The 21,817-nt window shown below is 42.1% G+C and overlaps 1 protein-coding gene across 7 annotated transcripts in view; it reads right to left on the bottom strand.

Annotated features, from left to right (window-relative positions):
• COBLL1 (cordon-bleu WH2 repeat protein like 1) overlaps positions 1-20,940 on the bottom strand; it is a 155,535-nt gene extending 134,595 nt beyond the window's left edge. For 3 of the 7 annotated variants that reach the window (XM_061608603.1, XM_061608602.1, XM_061608605.1), the window contains exon 1: positions 20,357-20,938. In XM_061608603.1, the coding sequence (XP_061464587.1) occupies positions 20,357-20,403 (47 nt within the window). In that variant the 5' untranslated portion in view covers positions 20,404-20,938. Of the gene's footprint in view, positions 1-19,897; positions 20,282-20,356 lie in introns of those variants that run through there. The other 4 variants (XM_061608604.1, XM_061608598.1, XM_061608599.1 and 1 more) reach the window with 4 other exon arrangements.
• Positions 20,941-21,817: the final 877 nt, after the last annotated feature.

Raw genomic sequence — 21,817 nt, 5'->3', positions numbered from 1 at the left:
GCACATGTAGACAGTTCAATGACATCCCCCTTTTCTTGTCATACTGTTCTCTGAAATAACTAACGTTAAGCTGGGGTTTTTGATCTTCTGATGTCCAACCCATTTTTACCATTTTGCAAGGAGCAGACAAGGAACATCAAGCTTTACACTGGTGGCAACTATGAACATTTCCATTCGCTTAGCATTATTTATTTCATTTATAAACTGCTTCCTATGAGGCATCCTGAAGAGATTTACAATATAATAAAGTACTGACAAGATTAGAAGAACCACAAATGTGGTCTTCTTTAATTCACATCTTGACTCACATTGCAAAATGACACCACTTCCCGTGGGTAAATAAATATGTATGATGCTGAGCTGATGCAGCCTGAATGTGTGACACAGATGCCTACAATTGGCAATTAATTCACAGCAGTGATTTCAGGGAACAGGCCATACATCAGTGGTAGAGTATAAGCTTGTAAGAGGTCCCAGATTCAATCTGTGGCATCTCCAAGCAAGTCTTGGAAATACTCCTCTCTAAAACCTTGAAGAGCCACTATGAGTCAGTGTAGACACTACTGAGCTGAATGGACCAATGTAACTCTGGGGTCTCATTCACACATAAAGCTAAAGTTTAAACCATACTTAGTGTTATAAGGGCAAGTTGCAGCAAGAGTCAGGCTCATGCATCCCACATTGCTCCTCCTTCTCCGGCAAGAGGAGTTTGCAAGTGTTGCATTCCAACAGCTTTTGTGACAGCTGAATCCAGACAATCAAAGTCTTAACTGCGGTTTATCGAAACAGGCCAACTTCAAACCATAATATATGAAGTTGGCTTGGTTCAAAAAACCATATATAGGTAAGATTAACAGTAGTTTAGGTTTTAGACAACACACTGAATTGCAGTCAATCTAAAATGAAAATAGAAGCTTCCAATCTCCGTCACAAAAGAGCAGGAGCAAGGAAAGTGCACAAGCCTGAGGTATGCTGCAATTCACCTGCAAAGCAGTTGGTTTAAGGTTGAAAACTGCTGCCTTAAAAAGGAAATATTTTTAAACCCCTTTCCAAAAACTTTATTAGCAGAGGTTATTACATACTTAGCTTTTCATATGTTCCCTAGGCTACAAATGTTAACCTGCCCAATACTTAGAAAATAAAAACCCCAATACGCTCCTGTTACTACACAATATTGCTAAGCAAAGATGCAATTTGCATCATACTGCAGATATCAGATCTGTTCTGCCTTTCTACCTGCACACTGCAAATAATCTGGTACACATGCAACAATTTGCTAAGCAATAGGGAGTACTCAGGTATTCCTTTCCCTCCTTTAATTGTTTGATTTAACTCTGTTTGTAAACCATCTGTAAATAATTTAAATTGGAAACGTGAAACTGACAACCCAGAAAACAATATTCAGTCATCCGCACAACAGGAAGAGCCTGTTGCAAGCTTCCCCCATTTCTGATAAGATGCTAGTAGCTGAAACTGAACCTATCATGCCAAATGATTGCCCATGCTTGCTTAATTTTTGGCTGACTTAATGGGCACACAAGCAGGAAGTATATTTTCAGTGGGATTTGCAAGGACTGTATGATGATTTCTAAAAGGCATGTCATTTCTATGTATGAAAGTGTACATCCTGTGTGTTTTATGCCATGTAATGAAGCACTTGTCATGCGAGACAGTATACATGCTTTTCCCTACACAAAAGCAATATCCATGCCGAAACATGGTTGTGTCCATCCTGCTTCATGGAATGAACAGCATTGTAAAAGCAGTGGAGCGGAAAGAAACTGTATAGAAGTGGCTCCAAAGATTTCAGATTGCAAAAGCACATTTGCTAAACAAACTGCACTCACACTGAAGCAAACAGAAGCAGCATTCTATCTGGAATGACTTATGCGGCTGTCCGTTTTGCACCTTCCCATTTTATACTGGCTTTCAGCATGTACTTTTTTCACATGATGCAAGTATCTGTAAACCCTTTCTTCACAATTTCTCACTCACACACAAGCATGTACCCCATCATTTACACACAGGCACCACTAATCACCAGCATGCACACTCATTTTCTATCACATACAAGAACAAACGTGTATATTAGCCTACTTCAGCTAGGACTGATGGAAGACACTCACTTATATGGCATAAAGTAAAGCACTGTTCTCAGGGACACACTGGTGTGATCAGCAAGATCCACCCCAAGCAACAGAGGTTGCCAATTATTGCTTTTTTATTATGCTTTTCCTGCTGCCATCTCCGGGTGAGAGTTCCTCTCAGAGTCTTCCATCTCAGTTTACATTGTGAATTATATCAGGATTAAGAGAGAGAGATTTTGAAGTTGCTCCTGAAAGTGAAGGCTTTGCCATGGCTGTGCAATGAAAAGAGAATTCAAAAACTTGTGGTGTATACTACAAATACTGAAGGGACTCTAATAGAGAGATTCCTAAGGCAAGGTAAGGCAATCAAGAGTTTATATACCAAATATATTCAAGAATTAGTGCAATGCAGACCATATCTAAAGCATCTACAGAGTTTTGGTCAATTGCTGGGTAATATCAAGTTGAAAAAAATGTACTGCCTTCAAGTCGATCCCGACTTATGGCGATCCTATGAATAGGGTTTTCATGGTAAGTGGTATTCAGACGGGGTGTATGTTCCCCCACTAAGGCTAGAGAATTAGGGTGCTTCACACAATGTTTTTTGTGCAGATGTAAAATATTTTGAGTACAAAAGCAAAATATAAAGGCTATAGCACCCCAAGCCTGCATTCATTCAGAAGCAAGCATTTATTTGCCAAAACATAACGTTGGAAGTAGCTCTGATTTTTTTTTTTAGAACTTCACATAACATGGTTCAAACTGACCTGTGCCTCCAACACTATGAAACAGCTAAGTAACTGGTAGACTTGTACATTTTCCAGTTCATTGCTATGCTGTTTTCAAAAGAACACAACCGACTGTTGTGTATCGAGTCAGATTAGTACCAATGGTGTTCTAACAAAAGCACACACATGCTCTAAACTGCTGTTTGAGGTAGAATGGGTCAGGGTAGCTTTCATCTTAACTAACAAATGTCCCCACTACCTATTTTAGATATTCTCAGTCAGGAACCTGCATATCCAAACCTGTCGTACTTTTCGGGAGAAGGGCCTGCACCATAGCCAGTTCCCTTCTATTAATCAGATAGTTTTAAACATGAGCAGTCAAATGACTAAATGAGTTATTTAGTCACCTCTAGATTTCCAATTTCAGCATTTATTAAAATCATTCAACAGAAGAGAAAAAAGAACCAAACAATTTCTAGCTAACCTTACCCTGATAAAGTTCCTAAGTTAGTTTCAGCAACTTATTTAAAGTGCACCATCCTTACACAGGACCCACTTGAAGGTTGAAGTGAACAAGCAGAGTTCTTTGGTGCAAACAGACAAAGAAGACTGAGGGCCTACCTCACTTTTTATGGGAATGTGAGACCAGTTAGAGCCAGCCCCTAAATAGAGGTGGATGGTACTTTGGACCAATGGTGAGAGAAGCTCAATCTCTGATGTAAGCAGTCTAAGGAGCAAACCAGAAATGTTTTTAGAGGGTGTTTCTTAATTGTTCTAAAACTTCCATTATAGATTCCTTCACTTGTCATCTATACTCATCGTACAAAACATACACTGGTATTTTCCAATGCTAGGGTAGGCAAAGACATTTTTATTTACATGAAGCTCTTTAATGTTGCTCTGGTAATCTTAAAAGTTTACTTTTATACTAAATTTAACATTTTTCCATGTTCATTCACCTTGGCCCTTCTTTCTCTTTTTCATCCCTTGGAGGCAAGGATTTTCTTGTCTGCCAAAATGAAAGAATCAAGGTATTTACTACTTGCAATTGCTTTAGCTAGCCCTGTCTTGTTACTCGTGTTTCTGAAAGTATTAAGGATCTAATGCCAAAAGGTATCATAGGAGAGAGGTAAGTATTTACCACTTGTGTTGCTCCAACTGCAGCTGGCCGATTCTATCTCTTTGGGGCTCTGTTATACAAACAGACTTCAGAGAATATCTGCAATCTTGATTGTGGAGATCACTATGGCTGGGCCTTATATTATTCCATTTATTTTAGAGAGGGGTGTGTGTTAGGGGAAGAAATCTGACTTTAAAAACAACTGAGTTAGCAAGGAAAAGAAGGGGTTCGGGTAATTATATTACCCTAAACTCACATCCTCAAACAGATACACACACAGAAAAATATATGCAACAGTATTTGCAACTAAGCAACACAGTCGTTTAGACTGACACCAAGAAAACTTCTGGATCCACTTCCATGCTCATCATCCAGCTTCTTTTTTTGTCTACAGGCTAATTCACATGTGTATGCAACATGGCTTATACAGAGATCCACTGCTAAATGTGTGAGCTGTCTCCATTGGGGAAAAAATGTATTGAAGGTGATCTGATGTAGAAACTCCATCATGGTGATCTGCTCTGCACTGGCTACTCTGGGCATGTATGTTACCAAGCAATGAACATGCATGCATTAACTAAACTCAGTTTGGGTTGCCGTACTCCAGTCTTCCCCAAGCTTGTGCCGTCCAAATGGATGCTTTGGACTACAATCAGCCCCAGCCAGCATGCCCAGTGGTCTGGGATGATGGGAGCTATAGTCCAACAACACCTGGATGACACCAGGCTAGGGAAGCCTGTCCTTATTCTATAGGATTATTTTATATTTTGTGTGTGCATGCGAGAGAGAGAGAGATGGGGGGGGGTTGTCAAAATCTGCTTGTGTTCTAGAAGACAAGACTAAGAACTGGAATGGCCAAGAGGGATTCGGAGCCTTCTTTGCCCTCTTATTACTATTGTAAGTATTCTTAAGATGCACCACTGTTAACCCAAAAAGCAAAAATCACCAAGTCTATCTCATAAATACACAACAAGCAAGATGGAACTGCAATTTAAAGTAACATTGTTTAGGTTTCTAATTTAATCAAGACAGAATTTGGTTAAATCATCAGGCTACAACAGAAATTCTTTTAATCACTGGTATTTTAAGGAATGTCAGAGCACGCCTGCTCTTAGTCTAACACAGAAAAGCATTGTTCACACTGCTCTGTGGGCTGTTCAAAGTCTTTATTAAATAAGACTGAGCCATGTTTTCCATACCAACAAAGTAACTATATGCTCAGGACTGCAGTGGGCAAATAGTACTCTCCCGCTTTACGTTCAGAGCTTCAGCTTCCAAAGATTTGCCCCCATCCTCCTTTGCAAATGGCATATCTTGTCTTACTGGATGTTAGTTATGCATTTTTAGTCTTACGGGTTAGCTAATGGTTAATGCTTTTATTGTAATCTGTATTAAACTGGTATTTCCTGGCCAGATTACTGGAAGATACTGTGCTTTGTTTTAGCTTCTGAGTCATTTTGAACTGTCCTCATTACTGAGTGATAATGAACTGACATTATGCGATTTGTGTCATTGATCTTATGCTTAACTATGTTTGGGTTGTTTAATGACTGTTGCCCAGTGCTTTGATATTTACACACTGCCTTATTATGAATTATATTCTGTATACCATTTTTTTAAAAAAAATTGAGGGTTCTTTTAATACTACCTCCACTGTCGGAGACAGTATGCTTCTGAATACCAGAAACTGCAGGAGGGGAGTGTTCTTGCACTTAGGTTCTGCTTGTGGACTTCCCATAGACATCTGGTTAGCTACAGTGAGAACAAGAAGCTAGGTTAGATGGACCAGTAGCCTCATCCAGCAAGCTCTTCTTATGTTCTGGTTCTTACTGTGATTGATGTAAAGAGTCTTTGAGCATGATATCAGTATTATGTGGTATTACAAAAAAATTTGGAAGGAAAAGTGTGTGAAAGACAAGTACAACAAGGGACCCAACTCAGGCAGTACTGCACCATCCAAGAACAGAGCTGGATTTATACTGCTGTGGGATGCAAAACCATTCAACCTAAGCTGGGCTCTTGTCAAAGGCATCGCCTTCTGCCAGATTTTAGTCTCCTTCGCAATGCCACAAACAGGGCTGTGGAGTCAGAGTCGTGGAGTGGGAAGCAATTTTGGGTGGAGTCGGAAGAATTGTACTGACTCCAACTTCAAAATAAAATAAATATTTAATATTAATATTAATTTATTAATATTAATACATTAATATACATTTGCCATTTATGAAGGAGTCAGAGTCGGAGTCAGACAGTAGAAAAATTAATATACATTTGCCATTTATGAAGGAGTCGGACAGTAGAAAAATAGAGGAGCTGGAGTCAGAGTCGAAGGTTTGACATACCGACTCCACAGTCCTGGCCACAAACCTCTCTCTGGTCCCGATACACAAGAGCCAAATATGCCCTCAAGGTTATTCACAAACTCTTGTGTGTTGCATTTTAATTAATAAAATAAGGGAATAATGCAGATTTTACTCACCAATCTTTTGAGTCTTAAGAATTTGCTGAAGAAGCATTCTCTCATATTGTTCTCAGTATACATACATTATATATATTGTTTTAAAGGAGTTCATAAGAGTCCTGCAATACGTAGCCAAATCAGCAAAACAGATTTTCATTATTTTCAACAGCTGACACACATTCAGGCTCCCTGGGGCAACACCTCCCAGATAGATGATGATTCTTCTTTTAATCTCTGTAAAACCTCCATATCATTTATAAACAAAAGCACTATATAATAGTGCATATATATAAACAGCTGTCACATAACATCTGTATGGCATAAAATTACTTATGCTGAATGCTTCTCCTACTGGGCATGCTTTTTCATGCATTAGTGTGATTGGGGGGGGGGGTTTGTTATTTTTTTAAAGGCAGGTATTCTCGTACGTGCTAGAAAAACACAGGCCTTCAAGATACAGATTTATGCTACAAGTATCCAAAACCATGTTTAGACTTCAATAGGCTGCATGAGGAAAACTAGCATTCTAACTTTCACAGGAAGAATTGTGTTGGTGTGCCTTAAATGAACATAAGACCATTAAAAAAAGCTTTTCTGGATCAAACCATAGGTCCATCTAGTCCAGCATTCTGTTCTTACAGCGGCCACCCAGAGGCCTATGGGAAGCCCACAAATAGGACCTGAGTGCAACAGTGACAATGCTCAGACCCCCTCTCAAAAGAATATATCTGGAAATATCCTTATACTCCCCTAAAAGACAAAAATGCTAATAACATCGCTCTCCCCAAAAAACCAGGTACCTGCCAAAAAAAGGCATTTCAAGACAAAACTAAGAATTGCAAAGATCCCTGCCAGGTGCCAAGAGGGGTGTTCAAGGGTGCTGTGGTGCCTATGGGTGCCACACTGAGGCCCCAGGTTTACATATTACTAACTCCTAATTGTGTATTTATGCATGTAAGGTGCCTTCTGTTATGGAATGGTGTTCTTGTTTTAAGCTCAAACACACCTCTTTACTCATTCCATTTCCTAACTGTTTTCCTAAAACAAAACGCTTCACATTAAGTATTAAAACAGTTTTTCAAGTATAAAAAGCTTAGGAAAGTTTTCAAATTTAAAAATAAAGCACCATACTTTTACAGAAGGCACTCAATGAATTATTTTCCTACACCACACACATTTACACAATAAAGTATTCGGTAACATTCTCAAGTTCTGGATCTATCTTCTTCTTAAAATGTATCTTCAATATATATTCAGCCACAACCCTGTCATTGGTTTAGACTCCTGATAGGATAGCATTTATCTTCCTGGGTGAAGTTCTGACTGCCCATCCTGTTTCACCATATGTGCACATTATCTTCCCCCACAAAAAAAAAATCACCCTAGTAGCCACATTCCCCAACCCCCTTAAAGCTCCCTGGATCCGCTTCCCACAGCAACATTCTCCAGTGGTAAAAGACTACATCAGCAGCACTGAAGATATTTCAAACACACAATGATGATTTCTGGCAAGTTATAGTAGGAACCACAGAAATTCCTGGACACAGCAGAATTAAAAGCATTACAGCACTGCCTCATAAGCCTAGTTGCCACTAGTGTACTTTAAGAACAGAGAAGAGATAATACTACTAGAGGCACTTTCTGCACTGCTACCATGAAATCATCTCAGCACCTTCCATAACAACTGAATAAAAGAAAACTGATCACTAGATTTTGAACGGGTCCACTTGGAATCATTAATTTCTGCAGATACATTTCCACAGAAAATATATACGCACTGCAGTTTATAGTCAGTTTCCAAATTTTTTAAACAGGTTGCTGTGCGTAACAATTGATAAGGAGAAAGAAAGTGCTTAATACTTAACAAGATTTAACAAGATTAGTAGCCAACTTAAATCTTGAAATATAAATAAATTCTGAGCAGCCAATATACATGGTATGATCATTTGTTTGTGTTTTCAGGTCAGATTGATGTTTTTATTTTTTCTACTGTAGTGGTCCCTAGGCTCTCTCAGGAAGATAAACAGTTTAGAGGTGCAGCAACAAGTAGACCAGTGGTTCCCTAACTGGGGGCCATGACCCTCAGAGGGGCCACAAAGTAATCTGGGGGGGCGCAAACAGTAAAAAAAATTTTTTTTAAGTCTTTCATCCCTGGATGCTGTCTGCTCCCCATTGCCACTGCAGATGACACCTCCCCCTTGCTCCAAACAAGAGGGAAGGACTTTTGCTGAAGTGGCACAGCATCTTTCAGGCACGCTGAGGGCAGGCGTCTGCCTGTAAAACACATAGACACCACTGAAGGTGGCTGAGGGTGGAGCTACCAGGAAGAAGGGGGTTTACTATCGCGGACTACCGACTCCTCGCACTGCCACTGCTGATGACGCCCTTGCTCAGATCAAGAGGAGATCTCAGGCTTTTCATGAAGCAAAAAAAAGCAAGGCTGCAAGGAAAGACTGCTTTCCCCCTTCCTTCCTGGCAGCCTGCCTCCCTGCCTTGGCTCCTGCTTCGCTGCCACCTCCTTTTAAAAATTATTCTTATTTGCGAGGCAACCCAGATCTCACCTTCAGCCCAGACAGAGCTAAGAAGCAGTGAGGAAGCGCAGCACTTGCTCACCTTCCATTTCTGAGGCTAAGTACGTGTGCCAGCGTCCCTCCTTTCTTCCACCTGCACTCCGCCTCCCCAATCTCTCTCTCCAAGATACTGCAGCAGTTGTGGGCTTCCCCCCTCCCACGTGCCTGCATGCCTGCAGATGCCTGCAGGAGGGGTAGGCGTGTTTGTGTGTGTGTGTGCGCGTGCACCGATCTGTCTTCTGCTTCGCTTTCATTCCCCAAATGCACGCTAACCAAGTCATCAGTTCTGATGATCATCCCAAGGCATAAAAGCACTACCCCCCCTCCTCAATCTGTGGCTGCAGTGCACAATCTAGCATCCCCATCACCAACACATTGCTGCTTCTTGATTATTATTAAAAAGAAAAAAGCTCAGTGGGTTGGCTGAGGCTGGGATCCTGGTATCGCAGCAGAAATGTATTTATTTATTTAATTATTATTGTATTTATATCCTACCTTTCCTCCAAGTTGCTCAAGGTAGTGCACATGTTTCCCCCCCCCTCCATTTTATCCTTACACCAATCCTGTGAGACACGTCAGGCTGAGAGACTGTGTCTAGTCCAAGGTCATGCAGTGGGCTTCATGGCTGTGTGGGGATTTGAACCTGGATCTTAGTTCAACACTGTAACCCACTGGTGTCGGGAGACAGGACTGTACATCTTCAGACTGGGGGGGGAGGGGGATACCAATTTAACTGGACCTTTGAATTAAGAAAAGAAAGCAACACCTTCCTGGCTGTAAATGGAAAGGGATATTTGAAGATATGATTTTACCAGATATGGGGTTTTTTTTCAATTAATGGAGACTAAAATTACAATTAGCATGGGGGGCAGGTCACGAAATTTTTTGAGCTTAAGAAGGTGGTCCCATATTCATAAAGGTTGGGAACCACTGAAGTAGACCATTCTCTCCTAGGATGATCCAGAAGTGGTTTCAGGACAAAGGTATTTATGTGTATTCTATGCATATGTTTTGTATATGTTTTTATGTATATTATTTAGCTATAGTAGAAAGGACCTACTTACATAATCTCACTAAGATCATTTTTTGTCTCCATTCACAATAGTAATTACGCGAAGTTCACTATTCCTTGCTATAATTAGTACTATTCCTATATTTTTAATCCTGCCCTTTCTTCAAGAAATTCAGGGTATAGGTTCTTCCCCTCCTATTATATCCACACCCCAACCTGTAAGGAAGGATAGGATGAAAGACAGCAAGTCACCGAAGGTCTTCCAGTGGGCTTCATGGCTTACTTGAACCGGGTCTTTTGGGTCTGGATCCAACACCTAACCATTATCTTACAGTGGCTGTTAGTGTCATACACCCCAATTCCTTCTCTTTGTACAAGCTTTTTGGAGCTGGGATCTAAAAATGTTCCTAGTGGCTGCCTCACAGCAGTTCAGATCCCCTCCCCAGGGGACAAGCCAAATCTCAAGAAACTTTCAGAAGCAGGGCCGGCTTCAGGCATGCAAGGGCCCTTGGGCATCAGCTTGCCCTGCCCCCCCGGTGGGTGGGGGGGTGCGCAGGCACACGCAGCCCCCACATGCCCCCCACAGCCCCCCTACCTGTCTAGTCTTTACCATTGCCCTTAATGAAGATGGTGGCCGCGATTTCCCTAAGGGTAATGAAGCCTCCGCCGCCATCTTTGTTGATGGCACACGTGCATGCTACGCGCGCACATCTCTGCCATCAACTAAGATGGCGGCAGCAGCTTCAGTACCTTAGGGAAGCTTCGGCCACCATCTTCATTAAGGGCAATGCTAAAAAGCCGGCTGACAGGTAAGTGGGGGGGCACAGATCACAGAAGGGGAGCGGAGGGCCCCTCAGGGGCTCCTGTAGCTCCGGGGCCCTCGGGCCAGTGCCCAACCTGGCAGCCCTTTGGAACCGGCCCTGTTCAGAAGCCTTCTAACACCTTTTTTATTGGTTTTTTTGTGGCTAGGGTTAAGCTAAAAGAGTATTTGCTTAACTATATTTATAGCCTGTCCTATCTGAAAGGATCAACATGAGTGACTTGAGCAAAAGAACAAATCCCAAAGCTAAAGCTTAGCAAAATAGAACAGAATACTAATATGTCAAAATCCTTAAGTGAAAGTCATGCTATCTTCTGTCCTACCTCCCTTTAACAACTTTACTGCTCTTATCCCAACTTCTCTTACAAAACATATCATATATGTACCCAAGCATGCTTTCCTGTGCATTTTATTCTGCTCTGAACGTATTTGCTATTGTCATACAATATTCTTCATTTTCATCATAAGAATACAGCTACATGCAAACAACACAAACTTTGGGGAAAGAAATGCAGTCAGATAATAAGGGATGCCAAAAAAAAAGAATTTGAGGAACACTCACTAAAAACATTAAAACTAACAATAAAAAGATTAAATATATTAGAAGCAGGGAAGCAATTGGATCTTTGGAAGACAAGGGAGTCAAAGGTGTGCTAAAGGAGGAAAAAGAAACTGCAGGTACTCTGAATTAATTATTTGTATCCTGTCTTCACTTTGGAAGAGGTAGGGCAGATCCCTGTGCCAGAACCAGCATTCTCAGGAAGGGAATATGAGGAAATGAAGCAAACAGTGGTGACAAAAGATGAAGTTTAAAGCCTTATTGCCAAAATTAAACACAAATAAAAGAACTCAAATGTGAAATTGCTGACCTTCTAACTAAAAACTGCAACTTATCCCTAAGAACAGCCTCGATACCTGAGGACCGGAAAGCAGCCAATGTAATACCATTTTTAAAAAACAGATCCAAGGATAATCCAGGAAATTACATGCTGATTAGCTTAACATTTGTTCTTGGAAAACTGGTCAAAAGCATTATTAAAGATAGAATTATCAAGAATATAGAAGAACTAGTCTTACTGAAGCAGAACCAACATGGCTGACACAAGGGTAAATTCTACCTAACTAACCTTCTACACTTCTTTGAGAGTGTCAACAATAGAGGCGATCCTAGTGATAGTGTGTACTTTCAAAAAACTTTCAATAAAGCCCCTCACCGAAGATTCCTGAATATGCTCAGCAGTCATGGGATAGGAGGATAGGTCCTCTTTTGCACCCATAACTGGTTAAAGAATAGGAAATAGAGACTGGGGCACAATCCAACGGATATTTACACCGGGCTGAGGGGAGTTGGGATACAGCTGGCTATGCCAGCAGAAGCCTCTCATCCCAGCTCAGCCACAGCAGGGCTCAGCCGGCTCAGCCAGGGGGTCCACCAGGGAAGCCCAGCACAGCGGAAGGGAAGCTGGCAGAAGGCCCCAAAAAGGGGTATTCTGGGGCAGGTCAAGGAGGGGGCAAGGGCAAAAATTATGCAGGTAAAAAGGGCAGTCTAAGAAAATAATTGCAATGGAAGTCAATGGAGAGCGCTTACTGCCCGGTCACAATATTTGTGAGAGCTGGCTTTCACTTTCCAGTCTCTGTGCACAGCTCCCGGCTGAGCCAGCGTTCAGTCAGCCCCGAGGCTTGCGAATGGTAACTGAGTGCTGTGGACCTTCCCGACAGCTCCTCTTGTGCCAGCTTCCCTTCCACTGGCTTCCCCAAAGTTGGATTGCTCCGCAGGAATAAGTTGACAGTTCTCACAATGAAGGGATACAAGAAGTGAGATCCCCTAAGGATCAGCATTGGATTCAGTGATTTTTAAACTTGTTCATAAATGATCTGGAGTTAGGGGTGAGCAGTGAGGTGATCAAGTTTGCTGATGATACCAAAATGATCAGGATTATAAAGACAAAAATAGATTGCGAGGAGCTCCAAGAGGATCTCTCCAAACTAGATGGATGGGCATTAATATGGCAAATGCAGTTAAAGTAAGCAGAAGTGATGCACACTGGGACAAAAAAAAATTCCTAGCTTCACATTATAAACTTATGGAATCTGAACTAACACTAACTGACCAGGAACAAGACCTTGGGGTCATAGTGGATAGCTCAATTAAAATACAGACCCAGTGTGTGGCATTGCATGTTAAGGCCACCGTGGAAACAGAAAGCTGGACTAGATGGGCCTTTGTTCCACCAGGGCTCCTCTTATGTTCGTAAAGAGGGCTGGCAGTTCAAGAAATGACCATGGGAAGCTTCTTAAAAAGTTTATTTTAAACATAACATGGTAAAATCTCCATGGATTAGAGTGATGAAAATATGTTCAGTGAAGCACAATGGATTAGCGCACAAGATAGATCAACACACTAGCCTTAACTGGGGGTCACCAATCTGTCACCTGTGGGTGCTATAGTACACACAAAGGTCTTCAGTGGGCCCCCTAGAAGGTAGCCCAGAATCTGTGCTTTCATTAAAAAAAAAAGGAAGCCTCTAGCCCTCCTAGAAGGAAAGTTACAGAGCAAAATGTGCAGGCACCCTTCTATAAACAGTTTTGTGTGAAATGAGCTCATCTGGCTGCCCGCCTGTCAGTGTTATTAGCCAATGAGTGAAGTCAGAGCTGTGACTGATAAATGAGTTGTTTAGATACCAGGCAATAGGTATCCCTGTGGTCCAAAAGAGCTGTTGCTTTCCCCTCCCTTTTTAATACACTTTTCTTGCTTCTGTGTTTTTTCCTAGTCCTTATCTCCATAGTATTTGCCCTTCCTTTTTCCCGTCGCAATGTATCTTGTCTGTGCTGGGTTCATCTGATATCAGGTAGTGCTTAGTACTACACAGTTAGTATCGGTGAATGTTAAAAGACCAACTCTAACCCTCCTCCCAACAGGTCAAGCCTTTTCTAGTATGGAAATACAATTATGGGAAAAGCTTAACGTGACTATTCTCTAATTTTGTGTTATTCCATGCCCCCATGGAAGCAATTTTGATGCCCCGAGCACTCTTGCAAAATTTGAAATGCGCCCTCTGTCCAAAAAGGTTAGTGATGGAAGGGGGGATGACTTAGGCGGATTTGTTCCCTACATTCTCACACAGTCCAATCCTAGAAGGGTTGCTGCTTCAGTCAATAAAACCTTGTGGTAGGATGTATGAGCTGCTGTGAAATATGAAATTACATTAGCTATGTGAGGAGATTGCTTCAGCAATATAACAGTAAAAATTAGATGTAACAGAGATCACGTGGCTGCCACTAAAGCAGCTGCCCTGTGTCTCTCTCTCTCTTCCCCTTCTCTCACTAGTAAGGTCCAATAAACTAGTGTGACATGACTTCATCGTACCATGAGATTCCCCCAACCCTAGAAACAGCAGCTAATGAAGCAGAATGGGGAAATTCACAATGCAATGATATAATCATTTCAGATGCTGCTTTTGTCAGCATCCACATAAATTCTACAGTTTCTAATTCCAGCCTCAGTAGATGTTCACAATCAGACCATCTGAATTTTAATGTGTTACAATACAGGAATGCACATCCATATTTCATTCAATATCAGTTGCTTTCAGCTAGCTTGGGACTTAACTGCCACATCTATTTTAAAGACATCTGAACATCGGTTCATGAAAGAGACCGCCTTTATTGTGTTTATTAATTCATTCAGAGGAAACTCATTCAGAGGAAATCACTATTACAAACACTGCCCCTTTTTGGGATTACACAATCTTTCCAATAACCTCATTCAGATACAAAGGCGTGGGAACTGCTGTGCTGCAATAAAATGTTTAAGTGGATCATGTTTACTAGTTAAATTCCTGCAGTTAAAAAAAACACATTTTTTTAAAAAAAAGATTAGTGGATACCAATCTAGTACAAACTGGGGCTAAAATAAATACCAGCACATCAGAAAAACACACACACATTACTCATTAATGACTTAACAAGAGAATGGTGCTGAGTCACTTGATCTTGCATACTAATTGCCCCTTCCCCCCAATACACACAATATTTTCACGGTCACTATGACAGCCCCAAACAAATGAATAAGCAACAACACTGGATTGAGCCCCACGTGGCTATTGAAGTTAACAAATATTTCCCTTGCGCCATCATATTTTAAAGAATGGAAGGGGGGAAATACTGTTCTTTTTTAAAAAAATATGTCATTAATCACTGAAAGCCAATAGATGCACTGAAGAATTTTCTGGCTTTGTCAAAGCAAGCCTTCCTAACAGAACATCTCTAAAAGCACTAATTTAGGGGATTGAATGTACTGCAGCTAAAGGACACTCATAACTAAAGGGTGCTTCAGCTGACAGTTTCCTACCCAATTCACACAGCTGACAGTCACTGGCATGGGGCAAGAGAGAGTTGTGCAGTCCAGAGGTGTACAATTATTCCTATGCACCATTTCCACAAGTCAATAGCTGTTCTCCTGTTATAATTATTCCTATGTACCTTTTCCCAAGTCAATCGATGTTCTCCCGTTTATACGCTACATATGGACATATAAAAGCTACCTTATACCAGACCATTGGCCCATCTAGCTCATTAACCTGACAACCATGTATGTTATTGTTTTACTTGTATGCTTCTAAACTGGGTTGCAGTATTTTAAGTGTATATCTAATTGGTTTTAACATCTTAATGGTTTAATCCTGTTTTAATGCTGATTTTATATGTTTATATGTTTTATATTTTTAAAGGTTCTTAATGATATGTACTTATTTTTATCTGGAAGCCGCCTTGAGTTCCAGTTTGGAAAAAGGGCGGGGTATAAATAAAGATGATAATAACAACAACAACAACAACCATTCCCCAGGGTTTTAGAAAGGAATTTTCCCAGGGTTTTTCCCAGCCCCAACTCTGGACCTTCTTCACACAAAGCATATGCTCTACTCTGAGTTACCACCTTTCCCTGACGCAAAGCCACCTTGCTGTTGTGTCTGTGCATGTGGCTCTTATATGCGACATTCTCAGGAGCTGTTCTACAGCAGCGTATATCCCACTTGAGGGACTCATCCATAAAGACTTAAGGTTTCAGCCTCTGCCCAAGCATAAATATATATACATGTGCAGGGGAGAGAGGCAGTGATGATTTATTTGATACTGTTCCTGAAACACCTTTGACAGTGCAATCCTAATCATGCTTAACTAGAAGAAAGCTATACTGAAAAACGTAGGACTTGCTTCCAAGTAAATACTGTACAGTAAATACTTTAATACTGTACTTTAAATTTATGTAACCTGCCCTGGGACCTACTGTGAGGGGCAAGCAATAATAACAACAACAATTGTATAGGATTGCACTCTGCGATGTCTACACTGACTGGCATCAACTCTCCAAGGTTTTAGACAGCAGTCTTTCATAGCCCTACCCAGAGATGCTGGTGAATGAATTTGGGATTTTCAGCATGCAAACAAAAAATAAAACCTGGAAAACTGCTACTTGGTCACATCAAGTCAAGTAACAATCTGTTTCAGCTTCCCCAAAAATATATGGAGTAGAAATGTAGATCTGTTTTAAGTGAAATGTTTAATCTGGGGCATAACAAAGAAAGGTCACCTGGATTATAGCTGACTTTTCTATCTATTTTATTTATCAAATTTCTATCCCACCCTTCCTCCCAAAGGAGCCCAGAACACCAAAAAAAATTAAAACAATACAAGTAAAAATGAAGCAATAAAACATTTAAACTTTTCAAAACAATATTAAAAAATCTAAGAACATTTCAGAACAATTCAGACTCTTAAGAATCCTGCAAAAAGTAAAGGAATATCCCACCATTTTCCATCGAAGTAAAGAGGGTGAACGGGGGATAAAGCACACAGAAAGCAGAGGGACTTCAACATATCCAAATTTATGTGTGAGGCACCTCAAATTCAACAAATAATCCATAAACCACTTATCTGTAATATTTATATCCTATTCTTCCTCCAGGAAACTGGGGGGGGGGGGCTTGCATATGGTTTACAGGTGGTCTACAATCCAGGAATAATTCAGGGCCAGGTTCCTCTTAGCTCTGTTGAACCACATCATGTACCTTCAGACAGTTTATTACATCCGCTGGCCCTGATCCTAAAACCACAGTTCATGCATTTTGCATTACGGTCCTATTTCTATTTAATAGTCCTTATGCATATTATTAATACAGGCAGCACTTGAGGTCTAATTTGTTCTTCTACTGTTACAGTTTGCCCACTTAACTGTGCTTCATTCTTCCTTTTCCAACTTCTCTTTCTGGCTCACAGACATTATTGCTTTCTCCAATACTTCAGCTAATCCAGACTGAGAAATATTTCTTCTACATAATTAAACTTTTAAAATAGGCTTGGAGTCCCAACAGATTTCCTGCCTATAACCAAGACATATTAATGCACAATGATATGAAAGAACAGGTTCTGGCCTGTTGCTAAAGTAAATTCCTATCACAATCTACAAGAAAAATGAATTCTACAGCTTCTTTTGTACTCCCACCATACTTGCACACAAACCCCACACAAAAGACTGGCTAGGTTATTTCCAGAGCACTATTCTCTGTTTCACACACCCTCATTTATACCTGTACAAAATGGCTTAATGAACAACAAAATGCCTGGGGGAAGAGCCCAGGGGTGGGGGGGTTTACTTAGCCTGGCTTATATATTGTTCCTAATTTATTGGGTTCAAAACTATGAGCAACAAGGCCAGCACCTGAGTTTGCCTAACAATATTTTCAGATTGTCTGGCTGTCATGTGCTGAACTACCTGTTCTTTTATTTTGTGTACACAAATGCTTAGTACAATCAGCACACTTATTAACTCTTCAGATGCAGTCTCTGAGGAGGAACTGAAACAAACTGGAGACACAGAAACTTATATAGGCCATCAAAGCTCACTGCTCCAAATCCATTTAAGCTTTTGTAGCATACCCAGCCATCAGTAGTACCATATTCCACTGCCACATAACACAAGAGGCAACAGCCTTGTTGCAAAGCCGATGGAACAGAGCTGATCTATATGAATAACCCTTACAGCACATATCCAAAGGCTTTTGTGGGGGGAAAAAACCCTCACATTTTGTTTAAATGTAGTTCCTCCTTTGACAAAATGTACGTTTACAATATCCATAAAATCCATCATAATTAAAATCCATATCAGCAGTACATCAATGCACTAATACATCATTATGAGATTTTCCTTAAGAAACTTACACAAAACTTTCCTAGCCAATTTGACAAACAGATGCCACCTTATAAGTAACACAACACAAATTATTGGTATCAGTTCTGCCACAATGTCTTTGTAGAAGGTACTGAAAGCCTTACAGTGAGGAGATGGGCACTTTACCAAAAAAAAAAAAGGAAGGAAATTTAATGGAGAGCTAGAATAAAAGCCTAGTAGGGTCTAGTAAGATCAACAAATGTGCTCACCTGGTCCTCTCTGGCAACTTTATCTTTTAATCTAGCAAATGCAGCTGTGACATCCAGCATAGCAAGAGAGAGGTCTACACTACAGGAACTCATCTTTGACCTTATACTGGGCTTTGGACACAAAAGAAGCAACAAATCTTACTGCTTTCAGCATGATGACAAGACCCTGTCCTTCTACAGCCCCTGGAAGTTGCGGGGGGGGGGGAAGGGGGGGAGAGAGAGAGATGGGCTCATCCTTCACCTGCAGCTGGATTTCAGAGACACTTGGAAGCAGAAAGGCCAACCCAACAGTATTTGTGGGCCCTAGGGGCAAAAGTATCCACAGAAATATTTGTGGGAGTGGGAGTGGGAGGGGGAGGAGCTCTATGAATTGTTACCACAGGTAGTTGGCAACCCACTCCACCCATCATGACATTTAGAATTGCAGGGGGGAGCAAACACTGCCCTTGCCCACCCTCCCGCAGACACTCTTGGTGAGGGGGTATAATGCTGTTGCCATCAACCTTTTTAAAAAAGCTGTGATCCTATGCATATTAACTTTGGAATATGCCTTACTGAACACACAAGAAATTACTTTCGAGTCCATACGATTTTGATGTTAAAAACATCATTCCCCCCCCCCAAGTCATGAGGCTGTTTTCCTGGAGGTATCACATGTGTGCCAAGTTTGAAGATCAAGGACCTATAAGCAGGCACTCTCATAGCAATTCCCAGATTGTGGAACTCTCTCCCCTTGGAAGCACATTTGAACATAAGCTTTCCTATGGTCAGGAGGCAATGTTTCATCTTTTCAGTTTAGTAGCTTTTGTTATTGTTTTCAGTAACCAAAGAATGATAAGAGGAAGATAAAATGTACTTATGTGCTATTCTTGTGCAGTGCCTTGTGCTACTAGATTATGAGCATAACAAGCCAAAAATTGTTTTTTTAAAAAAACAAGCCATCTATATTAGAAACACAGCTGTTCCTTCCACTAATACATAAACAATCTTTCCTGTTCAGAGAGAGAAAGATTTCCCCTCAACCCTACATCACAGCCGCACACATGCTAAAGATTGTTTGCAATACAGCCAAGGAGATTTTCAACACATGTGCAGAATCCTAACTAAGCATTCCCAGGTATGGCCTTTCAAAGGCTCCAGCCCAACAATTGCCTGTTCTGAATCCAAGTTGACCTGAGTTCTATTTCCTGAGCTGTGGTGTATTTACTGAATGTGAACAGGATGCCTTGCAAGGTGCATTAGCCTTCACCAGAACGCTCTGCCCACATCCCCTCCCCCAGGGTTGCCACTTTACGTTTTACTTTTAAGGATAGGCTTTCATGTACATACTTTTTATAAACATTGTGTCTTATCCTATAAAAAGAAAATCTCCGTATTTTACACCATAACGGATGACCATTATTTAATGACTCACAAAGAGCGTCCCCTCCCCTCCCTCCAAAAAGCTCACCTACTGCACACCTGTATGAGAATATGCATCACTGAACAGTAAATGTGTATTCGGTCTTATGACCCCTCCAACTCGATCTGATATAAATTGCCCCGGAAGTGGATACCCCACAGGGCTTAACTTGGCTCACTCTCAGTGCCAGGAAAGTGTGACTGCTATACACTATGTAAGAGATATATTTTATTGTAAGAAGACGAAGTAGAAGGGCTGCTTACAGTGTGAGTCTGGGCAAGCACGTTTACTCGGAAGTACTCCCGGCGTAGAGAGAGACGTATTCCTTCGCTGGACTGTGATCCCCAGTCAAAACACCGAACACAGTCGGAAAGAATCAGAAAACACCGCAGCAAATACAACAGGGATGCCCTCATTTGAGAACAGCCCTACAGACCAAGAGCGAAGTTCTTCACTGTTAAGGGCTCTGTCAGATCAAACGCCACCCCCTCAAAAAAAAAAAAAAACACCCAAATCCTGTCCTTATTGAAACTCCCGACTTCTTGTCCAGTGCAGAAATAAGGAAGGGGCAGGGAGAGACAGAGAAAGAATGGCAACTTCTTGTAACTTGGCCAAGTTCCTTGACCAACTTGCGCCTGCAAAGGCTTGCAAGCGGAGTTGCCGAGCGGTGGACGTTGAGGGGCAGCGTTGCTCAAACAGACATAAAGAACTAGGGTGCTTACCCGGAGGGAGGCAAGCGGGCCGGTACCGCGCAGGTCTGGCCGTCCATTCCTCTTTGAGGCGGCCGCAGGTTTTAGGTGGGGCTGAGGGCGGGACGCAAGTTTAGACTCGATTTTCTCTATGGCGTTTAAGAAACCGCCTCGGCTACAGTTCCCAGACGGCCGCCCACCTTCCTCACCTGCGGCGGCGAAGAGGGCTTAGAGGCGGCTGCTGTCCGTCTCCCGCCACCTAAGCGTCCCCCATGGGAGGCACTGCATTCTTCTTCCTCCTCCTCCTCCGCTCTGTAGGGCGCTTCTTGGCTTCCGCTCGCAGGAGGCCACCCAACTCCCTTCCTCCTTCCCTGGGCTCAGCGGGAGCCGGGCACGGAGCGCCAGAGGGATGGGAGGCTGCTCTGAAACCACACCTTGGAAAACTTCGCCAGGGAGAAAGAACACTGGCAGCGCGGAGCCTTCCCGGCCGCAAACGCCAGAGGGAAACAGAGCTTCCCTGTTCCTCCACGCTCCTGCCGCCGCCGCCGCCGCCTCCCCCAACCCAACAGCCGCTGTCGCTGCGGCTTTTCCACTTTCCGCCCTGCCAGCCCCCCAAAGCTTGGCATGCGTGAGGAAGGAGCAGCAAAGACTAGCCTCGCCAGCAGCCCCCCTCGCAGGAATCTTGCCCCGCGTTTCCTCGGCGCTGGAATTTTCCCTCTTTTTCACACGAGTAGCAGCTGTTACAGTTACGGGCTCAAACCTGCCGTCTCCCATTCCCGCCGCTAGGGCTTGAAAGCCAAGCGGACAGGGAGACCTTACAGGTGGTGGGGGAGGGAAGACATTTGGTCTCTCCCTCAAGGAAGAGCTTCGGGCGTCGGAAGGGATGAATCCTGCCACGTCTCGCAGTGCGCTTTGCAAACCTACCTAAGGACGCGACGCAGCGGCTCGTTTTGACCTCTCCCGATCTGACGGCAGCGCTTCATGTATCTGATGCCCTAAGACTCTAGTCCACGAACTTACGCCACAATTTTTTTATTTTTATTTATTACATTTATGTGCCACCCTTCCTCAAGAGAGTGTACATTACTGCTCTTTTCTCCATATTAATATCGTCACAACAACCCTGTGAGGAAGGTTAGGCTGAGAACTGGTGACTGGCCAAACATCATCCAGTGAGCTTCATGGCTAAGGCTGCAATCCAATATAGACTTACCTGAGAGTAAATCCCATTGAGTCCAATAGACTTACTTTTGAATAGACATGTATTGGATTGCTGCCTAAATAGGGATTTGAACCCTGGTCTCCCAGGTCCAAATCCGGCACTGTAACTACACTGGTTACTCTTGAAGGTACTGACTCTCCCTTGTTTTTGCTGTAACAAATACCTGGAATTACTTGGGGGGATTTTCTTTTCTGTCCTCTTACCTTGTTTTGCTAGACTGAAAGCAGGCAGGCACTTTTCTTTTTTAAACTTAACACCAAAGGGGAGTGTTG

This window comes from Rhineura floridana, chromosome 2 (assembly GCF_030035675.1).
Source record: "Rhineura floridana isolate rRhiFlo1 chromosome 2, rRhiFlo1.hap2, whole genome shotgun sequence".
Taxonomy (NCBI): Eukaryota; Metazoa; Chordata; class Lepidosauria; order Squamata; family Rhineuridae; genus Rhineura; species Rhineura floridana.
Note: the sequence above shows the minus strand (reverse complement) of the source record. Positions and strands in the feature narration are given on the sequence as shown.